General features: G+C 45.1%; 1 protein-coding gene across 14 annotated transcripts in view; it reads right to left on the bottom strand.

Annotated features, from left to right (window-relative positions):
- Positions 1-2,903: 2,903 nt before the first annotated feature.
- The window catches only part of BCAS1 (brain enriched myelin associated protein 1), an 84,331-nt gene continuing 72,867 nt past the window's right edge, over positions 2,904-14,367 (bottom strand). For 6 of the 14 annotated variants that reach the window (XM_033094943.1, XM_033094941.1, XM_033094944.1 and 3 more), the window contains 2 exons: positions 13,745-14,008; positions 9,543-9,883 (listed from right to left, as the gene is read on the bottom strand). In XM_033094943.1, coding sequence (XP_032950834.1) covers positions 9,809-9,883; positions 13,745-14,008 — 339 coding nt within the window. In that variant the 3' untranslated portion in view covers positions 9,543-9,808. Of the gene's footprint in view, positions 6,729-9,542; positions 9,884-13,744; positions 14,009-14,367 lie in introns of those variants that run through there. The other 8 variants (XM_033094933.1, XM_033094936.1, XM_033094937.1 and 5 more) reach the window with 5 other exon arrangements.

The following is a 14,367-nucleotide window of genomic DNA, read 5'->3' as shown; positions in this document are numbered from 1 at the left end:
TATTTTAAACCCCACAATAAATGATTATCTTTTAGTAAAGTCACTATTTATTTAGATTTCCCAACATATTTATCCTTCTGCTGCTCTTCCTAAATTTCTTTCCTAAATTTTTAGTGTTCCATCTGAGATCATTTTTTTTCTCCCTAAAGAACTTCCTTAGTCTTTTTTTAGTTAGAGGCTATTTGTAATGTATTCACTAAGATTTTGTCTTACATGCATTTATTTCATTTTAAATTTTGATGAATATTTTTTACTGGGTGTAGAATTATAGGTTGGCAGGTATTTTCTTTCAGCCCTTATATATATTTTTAAAGAGTTGTATCATTTGACTTCCATCAGTACTGCTGAAAAGTCACCTGCCAGTCTCCGTTTTGCTCTCCAGTGAAGTGGAAGTGGAGCATTGTGTCTGTTCTAGCATGCTTTCAGACCTTTTTCTTGCGGCGGGAGAAGGGTGTCTAGCTTTTGTAGTTGTTTTCAGTAGGCGAGATGGTCTGCAACTAGCTTTTTGGCTAATTTTCTAAAGAGAAGATTTACATACTACATGGCTTTGGTTTTCCCCAAAAGAGTAGCTGTAGTCTGGGGCCAAAGGAAAGATACAGGGGTCAGAATAGCACTTTTTGAAAATAAATGACCCCAGAACCTCAGAGATGGCAATATCCAATATCACATTTTATATTTCTCTTTATTGTGTTGTACTTCCCTGAAGTAAGTGAGCTTTAGAGATGTTAATCAACTTGTCCAATCTCGCACAGCTAGTACACTTACTGAGATTTGAATCCATGCCAGTAGACTCCAGAGTTGACACGTTTAGTAATTAATATTATCCATATTGCCTGTAATACATCATGAGGTATTCTATTCTAGTCCATTCCATCCCATCCCATCTCATTTCAATTTATATGCTGGATCAACATTAATGGTTTGGTCTCCAGTTTCGGATAAAAATCACTGCTAAAGATAATAAATTACCTTAAGGATTAATAAAGTATATAGCTCTGATTTGCCAGGGCAAGCTCAGAGAAAGTGAGAAGGAAGGGCAAAGGAAGCCACTTATTACTGTCTTTCAGGGACTTTAACAACAAACAGCTTTGGATCACCCACTTTAGATTCTCATGGCAGGAAGCCTCCAGTAGGTACTTTAACTCTCACCTGACATTGAGAAAGCAGGGAAGTTTTTTGCCTGTTCAGGAGCCCATCTTAGTTCTGTTTACACAGTACAGGGGCAGAGTAAGCACTCAACAAATGTTTGCTGCCTGAGTCAAATAAAGGGTCAGATGGGAACTCTCAGAGTCTTCTCTGCTCTAACATTCTCTGCTAAGGCCCCTGAATGAAGACTACACATTTCCCTCTAGGTCAGTATTGACAGCAAAAGAATATCCTCGAATGGTCATTTCTTCTAGAGTTGCTATCTTAGGCTGCTGTGGCACTGAGGGATTAAAGAAAAATGCCCCCACCCCCAATTCCACAATTTCCTGTCCTGTCTTGTGGTTGACTTAAAACATTTTCAACTCCCGCCTCCCTCTTTCTCACCATTTCTTCTTCGTGGTTAAAGAGGTTTATACATTTGCAAAGGAAATGATTAAGCAAATCCAGAGATCTTGGCTAAGGAACCTGACTTTTCAAGGCCCTGGATTTTAAGAGCTGAAGAAATCTGTATGATGAAGGGTTTGCACATGAGTTTTTAGCCTTAGTCAGGACTGGTGCATAATTTCCTGTTTTTGTATCCTCAAAACTGCTAAGCTACTTGTGAACAGCTGGCCAGCCAGGAGAGGGCGGGGGTGAGGGTTGCAGAGAGAGGGTTGGGAGCCAAGAAGGGAGGAGAAGGCTGTTGTTCCTTCAGTGCTGGCAGAACTTCTGTGAAAGTGGATTTTTTTTTAAATTTTTTTTTTAAGGCAATGAAGTAGAGACTAGAGGTAGATTCTAGACATTGGAGTCGCGGGTTTGAGTGGCAAAGAGGAGAAGAAACAAGTTTGAGCAGGAATTTTAATAGACTGCCAGATATTCGCAGAGCAGTTGAAGCTCCAAATGTTCCGATAAGAATGAACCTTTATTAGGCGCTTATTGTGTGCCAGGCATAGTGCTAAGTGCCTTACATGGAACGTATCATTAAATCCCCATGGCAACCCCATGAGGTGGATTCCACTATCACTTCCATTTTATGGATGTGAAAGTGAAGTCTGAAGACATTAAGTGATTTGGGATTCTAACCAAGGCCTTTTGGAGCCAGAGTCTGTATTCTGTTCTGAAGATAAAGGAGGTGACCGGGTTGTCCCTGGGACAATACGACACATGCTCATTGATTTAGATCCAGGGTAGGGGGGTGGGGCCCTAATTAAAGTTTCTCCCTGATTTTTTTTGTTTTTTTCTCAAAGCAGGGCTTCAGAATGTGCCAGCCTTTGCCGCTATACTTCTACCTCCTCTTCCCATGTTCCCCTTCAAACTGCGTTACCCAGGTTCCATTGCTAACTGGCTTCTGGTTAGGTTCAGCCAGGGGAGGGCACTGGCATCCAGATATATTTCTCACATCAGCAGAAAGGCAGTGCTTCTGGATAGCCCCCTCTGGTCCCAGGTACCCCCATGCAGCCCCCTCCTGGGGCTCCATTTCTCAGAGGGCATCCAGGTTCTCTGGCTAGGGTAACATCACGGCTCCCTTTTGTCTGTCTGGCCCTAATGGTAGCTGTGTCTTCTTTCTCTGTCTAATCTCTAGATGGCCTCCTTGTTACATGCTTGCCTTTTCAGCTCTTCCAGCACCTTTAAAACTCGTGTCCATATTGATTTCCCTCCTTTAAACTACTGGGCACGAGGCTAGGTTTTCCTGACAGGACCCTGAGTGAGACACACAGACGTTTATGTCTTAGACACAGACCCTGAGACAAGAACATGGATGCAGATAGTTTATTTTGGGAAGTGATCCCAGGAAGTACATAGGAGGGAGAGTGCATACATGAGTATGAAACTACTGTGGGCAGCTAGGGTTGGTTCCATCTTGCGGGGGACCCTTGTGGGAACATGTTGAGGACACCTCAAAATTGTCCCAGTGAGAGATGGGGAAGCTAAGATATTTATCTGCCATCTTCCATCCCTCATTGGTTGAGGGTTGCCCCGGGGATATAAAATGTCAGGCATTTCCAGGACATCCTGCAGATGGACTGAACAAGTTCCCACAGCCCTCTGGAAAAAGCCATCAAGAAGGAGAGCAAATAACCAGGGGTGGGGGTAGGGGGCCCTTTGAGGTGGGAAGCTCTCAGTGCTAAAGGTGAACTCAGAGGTGGGCTCAAGAGAAATGAGGCGCAGCAGCCACAGCCTCTGTTACTATGGCAACCTAATATTATACACAGATACAACCAAAGGAAGCCAAAGGCAGTCCCCTTCCCGGAAATTCGGCTACTTTAGAATGGGATGGGCACCAGGGCAAATCAGCGTTGTTTGTTGCTTCTCTCCTCCCTTCTTTCTCTTGCTTTCGATCAGCTAGCCAGTCAACTGATTACCAGGATGGGAAGAGACTAGGACACAGTCTAAGGGTGTCCCAAAGATTGGGTGGTCTTTCAGCCCATGATAAAAAACACAGACAGTCCATCTTGGGCAAATGCCATCCGTATCCCATCAAAAATGCTCAGGAAGCACTTAGCACTCACTAGGCACTATAGGTACAAGCTAGAAATCCATTGTCTCATTTACTCTTCTCAGTAACTCTCTAAGTACTATGATTATTCCCATCCTATGGAGGAACAAACTAAGGCTCTGAGGAATGAAGTAACTTGCTCAAGACCTCCCAGCCTTGGGTTACAGACGTGGGGGGATGGGCCAAATTCCACCTGCACATTTATGACCCTTGGAAATAGGCATTTACATATCCTCTTACGGGCGAAAGCCATGGAGAAGTTTTATGTAAGTGAGCATTTCTTACACTCTTTAAAGAGGTTAGAAAGAAAATGATTATACATTATCTAGTCAAGAGTTCGGGTCACTCAATGAACATTAGTGGAATTGAGTCTGTATTAAATCCTACCTGCAACCAAAACAAATCATACTCTGTCCCTCTCCAGCTCAAATCTCTCCCAGGACTCCCTACTTACTGCCCTTGGGAGAAAGTTTAAACTTCCTACTATGGGCTCCTTACCACACATCCTTGGTCTGGTCTGTGCCTCCTCTCCAGCTCCCACCATCTTATGTATCCTCGTCACAGCCTCACTCCAGCCATGCGGAACTACTTGCTTTTACATTCCTCTTCTGCTGGGAACCCCTCTGGCAAACTCTTATTCATTCTTTGTGAGTTAGCTCAACTGTCCCGACCTCACATAGCCAAACTCCATTCCCTGTGGTCTTGTGGCAGCGCCTTCCTCTGAGTTCCACAACACCCTGTATTTACGGCTCTTACATCATATTATTATTGTCTTTTTGCCTGCCTGTTTCTCCCACAAACATGAAAACATGACTTGAAGAGGTTAGGCTGAGTGTTCAACCTTGGCTCTGCCATGTGTGACCTTGGGCAAAACTGCTTTTCCTCTCTGAGCCTTAGTTTCCTCATCTGTAAAATGGGCAGAAAACAAGGTAATTCCTGTGACTCACAATATCTGGCATTCAGTCAGGTCCAGTGTGAGCTGCTACCTTTGCATCGTCAGGGCTGGTCTTTTTCAGTCCATGCTCAGTGAAGCGGTAGCTGTATCTAGATCAGTGGCGTTCAACTGCTTTCATGGATCAGAACCACCTGGAGGGCTTGCTAAAACACAGATTGCTGGGCCCTAGCCCCAGAGTTTTGGATCCACTGGGTCTGGAGTGGGGCCCAAGACTTTGCAGTTCTACCTAGTTCTCTCTCAGGTGGTACTGATGTTGGTCTGATGTTGATTGTTAGGAGGATGGCCACCTGGGAGGGGGACGATCTGATTAGAGGGACCAAATACTCGGGACTGAAATAAACTCACACTAGAGGCAAATCACTTCCCAGTGGATGTGGCCATAGAACGTTTATCTATCAATTTATCCGTTCGACCAATAGTTATTATGTATCTACCATGTCCAGGCCTTCTGTGATCCCAGCCCCCGGAAACAAAGATCAAGTTGGTTGGTTGGTTTTTCCACTCCTCTCAGCCCAGTGTTGGAAGAAGCTTAAGGTCCTTCCTAAACAATGGGCTAATAATAGTACCTACTTTGTGGAGTTGCCGCGAGCATGGGGGGAGTGGGAGCACAACCATTAGCCCTCTGGTTCTAGTTCTTTTCTTTGAACTGGACCACTTTCTAGAAGTTAATCAACAAACATTCCTAAGAACTGCTTCCGCCCAACCTCCCAGTTAGGCAATCAGAGAAAAAGGCCTGGCTGGAGATTGTAGAACCCCAGGTCCTGGAACTCCCTCATGTGGCCAGGTTTAAATAAAAACATCTCTCATGAGAGTCAATCACGTAAGCAGTAATCTTTGTCAGAAATGCAGCTGGGGGCCATTTTGTCAAGAAGTGATCCTTTGAGGGGAAAAAAAAAAAAGCCACACAGGTGCCTGCGCCTCCCCTCATAACAAAATATAACAAAGGAAGAAATTAAATTCAGTTAGGTGCATACAGCTTTAAATTAGATAATACATTCAAAAAGCATTCTATAAACCGTGAAGTGTGATAACCTAACGCATTATTATTATTACCCTTGTTTCAGTGAAGCTGCTTGGGTTGCTGCATCTGCTGTGGCTCCTTAAAGGGCCAGGGGATGGAGACGCTGGAATAAGTAGCTTTCTGGGGAAGAGAAACAGAGGCGAAAGGGTTAAACTTCCCAGAAAACCAATTTATGCAAAGGGTTGGATCCTCACCGGGATTCAGGCCTGCACTAAAGATCTGAATTACAAATTTACAGATTTTGCTGCTCAGTAAGTAATTTCTTTTCTCCCTAACGGAGCCCATACTTTCCAGCGGGTCAGGACCACTTTATTTTCACAGATAGAGTGAATACGGTCTAGACCACAGAGGAGCCTGATTCTACTCACCATGGGAACTGCCTTTTTAAGAAAAGGCTTAGAAAAGGGACATTGGGAGGATGGTTAAAAGCAACCCTTATCATCTTACGTTTCTGCAAAGCGCGTTCTCTGTGTTTGCAACGTTGGTGAGCTAATAATTGAAATCACTTTCCTTCTCTTTAAGGCAGGTAGGCTAGCTGATTTAATTTTTTAAAGCTTAAGATGAATTCGGGACTATCTGATATAAGAAATGACAGTTGTCAGGTCCAGTGTGTAGAAATCTGCTCCCTTCCAGGCTCTTTGAGAAGCAGCCAGCCCAGCGGGACTCCTGAAAGAGCCAGCAGACGGATTCTAGCCTCTTGGAATCTAATTTAAATCTGGACTGTTTGCAAACAAACAAGGACAATCCAGCTACAGTGTGTATGTGTGTGTGTGTGTGTGTGTGTGTGTGTGTAAATCCCTGATAATTTGTTTAAAGAGCAGGGGGTACAACAAAACACAAGAACTTCTTCACTTTCTTTCTCTTTCTCTTCCCTTTTGGCATTTCTTTGGGTATGTGTCCTCTTCCCCAAAATAATGAATTCATGAGGGATTTAATGGTTGCTGAGAACAACTGCACTTTTCAACGAATTCATTTATGCGTATCAGTCAAAAGTCACCATCAGCTGAAACTGGAAAGCAGAGTTTTTTTGCTTTTTGTTTTCCCAATGGCGGCCATTTCAGCTCAATAGCTCAATTCTTGGAAAAGGCCACTTCTTCTTGACATTGGAGAAGACACACTTCCCTGTGCACCTAAAAATAAATAAGTAAATATGTAAATGAGGACACAAATTGTAAAAGGTCACTTTTGCCCTTTCCCCCAGGTCTTAATTTCTCTTTCAGTTTCAGGGTGTTTTTAATGTTTTGCTGTGTGCAGTTTTGCTGTCCCGAATGGCATATCTGGGATCCATATTTTGAGGAACTTTAGTTTCTCTGTGAAACCTGTTCCAAGAGCTTTGCTGAGCTCACTTGGCGGGAGTTTCTGCTCTTTTTCACTCTAGGTCAGATTGAGGCATGGAAATTAGTATTTATTATAAATGCTCAGGAATAGGTCCCAACTCAAGAAAACAAACAAACAAAAAAACACACACACAAAAAAGAGAAAAACCCCGTAAAACAAAACCCACACAAAACTCGAAACTGGAGTTTTAGCTTGCTTCTTAGGCTACGACTGGATTTAGCATCCCCAAATAATTCAGTTTTTGAGTCTGCTCTGGCTTAAATTTTCTGGCCTTTAAAAACAAACAAGCAATTTCATTAAAAGATTGCTGTCTTTTTTGGCCAGGAGGATGGGAAACCAGTCACGGAAACTGTTGGCATGCTTTTCAGGGAAATTCTCAGCAAAAGAACCTCTTAAAAAAAACACAAAACTTTATTCCTCAGGAGGTGGGGGATGGGAGGTCTGCTGCATTAGTGACTCAGTCCTGTGTGTGTGTGTGGGGGGCATTTCTCATCAGGGCAAAAAGCCCCTGTGCCCAGTGAGGTGAAACTTGCAGATGATACTGTCCCCTTTCTCAATGGATTGGTGTGGCCTGGAGCTCACCAAAGGTCGCAGCAGGCAACCCCCCTGGTGTTTGGAGACAAAGGAATAACCAGCTGCCTGGTTTCCTTGAATCAACTCGGTGTTCTCTGATGACCCTGGCGGAGGGAAAGTCAACCCCCCCCACCATGGGCTTCCCCACAGGGCTTTTTCCCCCGATTCGTGCCAAGTTAAGTATTGGGACATGAAGTGGCATGAAGTCATTGTCAACTGGGTGAGTCACAGATCCTGAGTAATCTCCAGGTTTGGACAGGAGTTCTGAAGAAGCTCACTCAGCTGCAAGGAAAAGGTCTCTGGTCTTGATTTGAAACTGAGCCTTCAGCCCATCCAAGCTGGGAGCTGGCAGACACCAGCACTCAGGGGCCCCCTTATCTGGTTTTATCAAGTTATATATATATATATTTCCCTCCCTCCTCCAAACACATTTTCTAAACACCTTTTTGCCAAAGCCATGGTTTTATTTGTCTAAAGAGCAGACTTGGGAGAGTGTATTTAATTTTCCCTCCGATCAATGTGACGGATCCCACATGCGATGGATTTGTATGAACCAGTGTGTATGTGTGGATCTATATTAGTTCCATGTATCTATTTGTATGTGTGTGAATATGAATGTGAGCGTGCATTTGCCTGTTCCTGTATGCATGTATGTTTGTATGTATGAATGTGTGCTTGTGTGGTGTAAATACATATCTGAATCTGGGTGTGTGTATGTGTGTGTGTATCTGTAGTGGGCACTGCCCCTGCACTCATCCCCTAGCTGCTAAGGGATCCCACGACTCACCAACAAGGGTACAAAGGTTGGCCCCCTTGCCTCAGGCAGCACCCACTGTGTGCTACAGTTCATGCTGCAGAACCCCCTGGGAATGTGGAACTCCACTGCAGCTGAGCCCAACCCTTGCTCAGCTCCCTCCCGCCCTCTTCTTCTCCTCCTCCCTTTCCCCTGGGAGCTCTTGCTCAGTACATCCATGCATCAGAATCCCTGTGTCAGGCTCGGCTCTAGGCAGCCTGGTCCAAGCCAGTACATTTTTACGCGTGTGTGTATGTCTATGCAAATGCACACGTACACATTTGTATGTGTGTGTGGTGCCCACATACAAGGAAATCGAGGAGGAGCTGGGAGAGCAGGCAAGCTGGAGGAAAAGCACTGATTTTATACTGGGGGAAGATAAAGGAATCTCAGACATAGAGTGTGAGACACCTGCTTCAAGAGCGGAACAGTAAAAGATGCTTGAGGTGTAAATGTATTTCTTTTATTAAATCAGAAAAAGAAAGATACAGTGTACATGATATCAGTCAATCATATGCTACTTTTGAATTACATCTTAATAGACTCATGGTCCTATTTACTCCTCTGTACGCGTATTAAAGAAAACTCAGATATTTGAATAATCTTCTGTAAATGTTTATTAACAGGGGTTATGGGGAGGGTTTTATCAGAGCACATCCTGAGAACATTAGGAAATTACAGACAGACTTGAGGTAAGTGTCAGACAGAACAGATGAAGCAAGCCCCCCAGCCATCTGAGAAAATTAATGATGTGTGATTGCCGGGACACAACCTTTGTTAGGGATACAGGATTAAAATGGAGCCCCGGACGCCCCCTTGTGTTGCAAAATAAACCTGCAACTTCATTTATTTGTTTTGTTTTGTTTTTGAAGTTGTAATCCTCAACCTTGTCCCTGAGCCTCAGAAAGCAATTGTTTCCCCAAATCATTTCAAGCCCTCTCCAGTCAATCTTCTCCCTCTCCTCAGTAACTTTCAAGGGCCCTATTTGAAAAACAACTCTTATTCAATCCCCACACATTCCGTTCCCGGAAATTGGCAACCTCCCAACACAGAACCCATGTTCTCCCTCCTTGAAATGTGAACTTAAACAAACAGATTTTCATCTCTCCTCTTCAAGCTTAGAGGATGAGCCTATATTTACTACAAAGCTTAATTCCTTCCAGAAGGCATTGCTCTCCTGCACCCTACTCATCACTGCCATTTGTCATAACTTAACCAGAATGCATTCCTCCGTGCCCTCCTCCCCCACCCTGGGCAAACATCAACGCTTCCTGACTCGTTACCCTGCTAAACCATCCTCACAGTTATTTCCCAGGAAAGACTGGACCAGAGACGTAAATAATACACCTCAATATACAACAGCTCAGGCTTCATTTGTAGGCAGAATTTCATTTGATGGCCATCAGAAGGAAAGATATATACATGGAGTGGGTTTGGGGGAGGAGATGGAGTAGGGAGAAGGCATCATGGTGGCAGGAGGAGTTGGTGAGAACTCTAGCGATTTGTTTACTTGGATTTGCCAACTGGTCCAATGGATACGGGGTCTGTTTGCACTTGAGCATCCAACATCCGCTTTGGTCCCTGGAGAAAAACACAAAGAAGGTGCATCCTGTTGAAGATGTGTAATATCAACAGCAACCACTGCCATTTATTTAGCACTTACTCTGTACCAGGTGCTGTGTTCAAGAAATACACCTGACTCGTGGGTAGCGGATAAGAGAATGGTCTCCAATCAGACATCCAAGTTCAATGCCCCGTTTTATTACTGTCTAGCTCTCTGAAATCTGGGACAAGTAACTTAACTCTTTGTGCTTCAATTTCTTTATGTTTAAAAGGGGGGGTGATACAACTTATCTCAGAGGGCTGTTCTCAGATAAAGTGAGTTCATACTTGCAATGCACTTAGAACAGTACCTGGGGAGTTGAAAACCCTCAACAATTATAGCTCGCTCAGTCACCCTCTCTAATCACTTTCTAAACACACTTTTAATTTTTTTACAAAACGTATCACTGTCTGAAACAATGTTATGTGTCTAACGTCTGTCTCCACCAGAATGGAGGCTCTGTGTGATTGTCTGCTGTATCCTCCACACCTAGCAAGCGCCTGGCACACAATAGGTAGTCCTTTGTATGGACTGAATGCGGTTGGATAAACTCTATGAGTCAAGGACTATTATTACTGTTGTTATTATTATTTTACCTTTTCTGCCAAGTATAATTTGCAGACAATAACATTAACCCTTTTTGTGTACAGATCTATGATCTTTGGCCAACACAAGTAGTCATGTAACCACCACCAAAATCAAAATATAGAGCAATTCAATCACCTCCAAAACCTCCCTTGTCCCCGTGTAGGCAACCCCTTCCACTACCCGCCGACCCTGCAACCACTGATCTGTTCTCCATCCCTAGACTTTTGTCTTTTCCACGATGTCCTATCACACAGTGATATAGCTCTTGAGAATGGAATCACACAGTATATAGCTCTCGAGTCTCGCTTCTTTCATGTAGCAGAATGGATGTGAGATGCATCCATCTGGCTGCATGTATCAGGGATACAATTACGGTTGGCCCTATTTTACAGTATAGTGACTACAGTATAGTATAATATGAGATAGTATAGATCGTGTCGATAGTGTATATAGTACTTCGCTGTCCATACAGTAAAGTATACAGAGCACTGCCTATCGTATGGAGTAGAATATATAGTGTATATAGATAGGATAGTGTCGTGTAGGACAGCATAATGTAGGAGAGTGTATGTTGTATAGTATCTATACATATGCATATAGTGAAGTCTAGTATAGTGAGTATAGCATATATACAGTCAACATATATAGTACAGTGCACACGGTATAGTGCACCACGGTATTATATAGTGTATATAACACAGAGGGTAGAGTATGGTGTATATACCATAGAAATAGTAGAGAATGGTGCATATAGCAGTGTACAGTGTGGGTAGGCTAGTAGAATATACTACGGTAAAGGGTACATAGTACAGTATACACACACAGTGTCAGGTAACAGAATGTAGTAGAGTATACATAGTATACGATAATATACAGTATAGTATATCCATTTATCAAGCCTCTAACTATATGTAATACGCTGCGTTAGTCTTTGGGAACATCAAGATGACAGGACAACATGGCACGTGGAAAGCCTGGGCTCAGGAGTCAGCCATAACCGGGTTTGAGGACGGCTCTGCTCCTCTCAGGTGGTGTGACCTCTGATCAATTAACTCCTTGTCCTGTGAGCCTGCTGCCTCATCAGTCCACGCGTGGGACTGGTCTCACAGCTGGGATCACACCTGGTCCTCTCAGCACCCTGGACGTCGACTCCATTGTCACTTACAGAGCAAAGGAGGAAGCTCAGGGAGGGTAAGTCACTGCCATCGAGTTCCCCACTACGATGTAGTGGATCCAGCTTCTGTGTCCCACGTCCCCGAATCCTGAGCCGGCCTCCGCAGCGCTCAGCCATTCCCGACCACCCCGTTTCCACTGCCTGATGCAGTGATTAAATCACAAACTCCTCAGGACACGACAGTGTCTTATTCATGTCTATACCTTTACAACCTAGGGAGGGGCTGTAAAAGACTCACAACACAGTTATTTCCTCCTGACACATTACAACGTGCGAGGCGTTGTTCTAAGGACACTCTACACCATCTCATCTCATCTTCATGCTAACCCTGTGACATCGGTGCTATCCGCCCCATTGATAGAGCACCTGAAACTCAGAAAGGTGACTTGTCCAAGGTCACATGGCCACTAAGTGGTAAAGCTGGGTTCAAATCTAGGAACAAGCTTCTAGGTTTCTAGGGCCTGGACTGAGGCTGCTGTTTTAGTGTGAAAGGGGCCATAGACAATACGTAAATGAACGTATGTGGTTGTGTTCCAATACAACTTTATTTACAAAAACAAGTGGTGGGCCAATTTGGCCCATGGGCTGTAGTTTGCAAAGCCTTGGTCTAGCCTTGACATTACTGACACTTTAGGCTGAATACCTCTTCTTTGCAGGGGACTGTCCCATGCACTATAGGACATTTAGCAGCATCCCTGGTTCCCGCAATGTCCCAATAGCACCTACTCAAAGTTGTGACAATCAGGGTTGTCTCTGGACATTGCCAAATGTCTGCAAATCACGCCTGGAGTGGAACTACTGGTTAGATCCATCCTACTAGATCCTGGAATTTCATGGATAAGGAGACATGAAGAGAACACCCCAGGGCCCTCTGGCAAAAGAAACCGACAGCCACCAATAAAGAGAGGCACTGGAGCTCTAAGCTCAGAAGCTTTCTGGAATGCAACCCTCCCCACGCTAGACACCGCCCACTGCACCACGGCTTGGCAGGTAACGGCAGGCCATGTCCTCACACGCAGGCTCCCCTCACATGCCTGCCTTCTGCCTCCTCGCCCTTCCCACCCCTCCATCCTATACCTGACCGTCAGCTTCAGCCCACTTTCCCCTGAATCTGAGATCGGATTCTACTTGTTTCTCCTTTTGGTTTATGATTGGTCACCTTGCTTATCATCTGCGTAGTGACCCGTCAGACTCTCCTTGTTTTGTTGGCCAGGATTTACATGATCCCAAATATAATGACACATTTTCTAGTGTCGTATTTCACCCCATCCACCCTTTCATTCATTCAACACACACGTAAGGAGTGTCTACTATGTTCTAGCCACCATGCTGGGGAGGACCGCGCATCTGCCTGTGACAGGTAAGGTCACTGCCCTCCCAAAGCCAATAGTCTAGGGCAGGAGACAAAGAAGAACCAAATAGAAATAAAGAAGTGCAAAAGATTAATCATCTAATGTCTGGCCTCCACTCAGTCCCGACGGGGCTTCTCTGGAGGGAAGGACCTAAGTTTTAGTCACCTCTGTATACTCAGCCCCCAGGGTCAGGCTTAGAACAATTTCCCTGATTTAAATTCTCCAAGGCTCCCTCTGGCCATAGCCGAACATGGATGCTTCTTGTGCTCACCTGTCCCTGTCACCACCTCCCTGGCCTTGCATGCTCTTACCTCTCCAGCACAGCTTCCGCTGCGTGGCACACATTCGGCCTCCAGACCTCCCCTTACCACCGCCTCCCGCCAGCCAACCTAAGATCCCACATTTCCTCTGAGAAGCCTTCCTTGACGTTCCTCCTAAACCCAAGGCCAGGCCACGTCCTCACACGCAAGTTCCCCTCACATGCCTGCCTTCTGCTTCCTCGCCCTTCCCATCCATCCATCCTGTACGTGACCGTCAGCTCTAGACAGCAAGGCCCACGTCGGCCTGGCTCTCTGTGCCTGGCACAGCGCCTGGCACACAGCAGGTACTCCGTAAATATCATTTGACAAATGTCCCCCAGCCCCTAGGCAGTTGGTCCCCTTCCGAAGTGGGAGCCACACGCCTGGCCCCAGAGCCCAGGAAGGAGAGGTGAAGGGTCCACCTACCAGGCCCTTGAAGAAGCCCCCGAGGGACTGCCGCCGCTTCTCAGGTCTCTTTTGGGGCTTGTCTCCGCCCTGCAGTGAGTTCGCCTCCACCACAACCGGCTGGGCACATGGGGCCGGTTCTTTGGCTTCCTGCTTTTTGCTTTTCTGCTTGTTTATCTCAGCCGTCGCCTTCTTGTCCTTCGAGGAGCACTCTTTCCCCTTCTGGACTGCCCCGGCCGGCTCCGGCTCTGGTGGTGTGATGGCTTTCTCTGTGGAGTCTGTTGTCTATAGCAAGTTCAAACAAAATGCATTTTAGTGGCTGCAAGACAACTCTCAACAGCAGGTGAATAAATATGTTAAAACAGAGATGTTCACATGTTGGATGGTGTCTGCATTTTCAGGAGTCCTGGGTAAAATGAAAAAAGAGAAAAGAAAAATGTGCCAATACTTAATTATGGCACAAGGCCACAGTAGGGGACATTTAGTTATTTATCTAATGATTCATTAATTAATTTTGTTCATTCCCAGCAAGCATTCTTTCCCCCTTTTCTGGTACCAGAAGTTGGGTTTCCCTTGGGGAACCACTCTTCTTTTGCATGCATTCCTTGGCTTTTAGGCAAACTAAGTCCACCCCTGGACAAGGG

The sequence above is a fragment of the Rhinolophus ferrumequinum genome, chromosome 23 (genome assembly GCF_004115265.2).
Source record: "Rhinolophus ferrumequinum isolate MPI-CBG mRhiFer1 chromosome 23, mRhiFer1_v1.p, whole genome shotgun sequence".
NCBI lineage: Eukaryota > Metazoa > Chordata > Mammalia > Chiroptera > Rhinolophidae > Rhinolophus > Rhinolophus ferrumequinum.
This window is presented reverse-complemented; position numbering and strand designations above follow the sequence as displayed.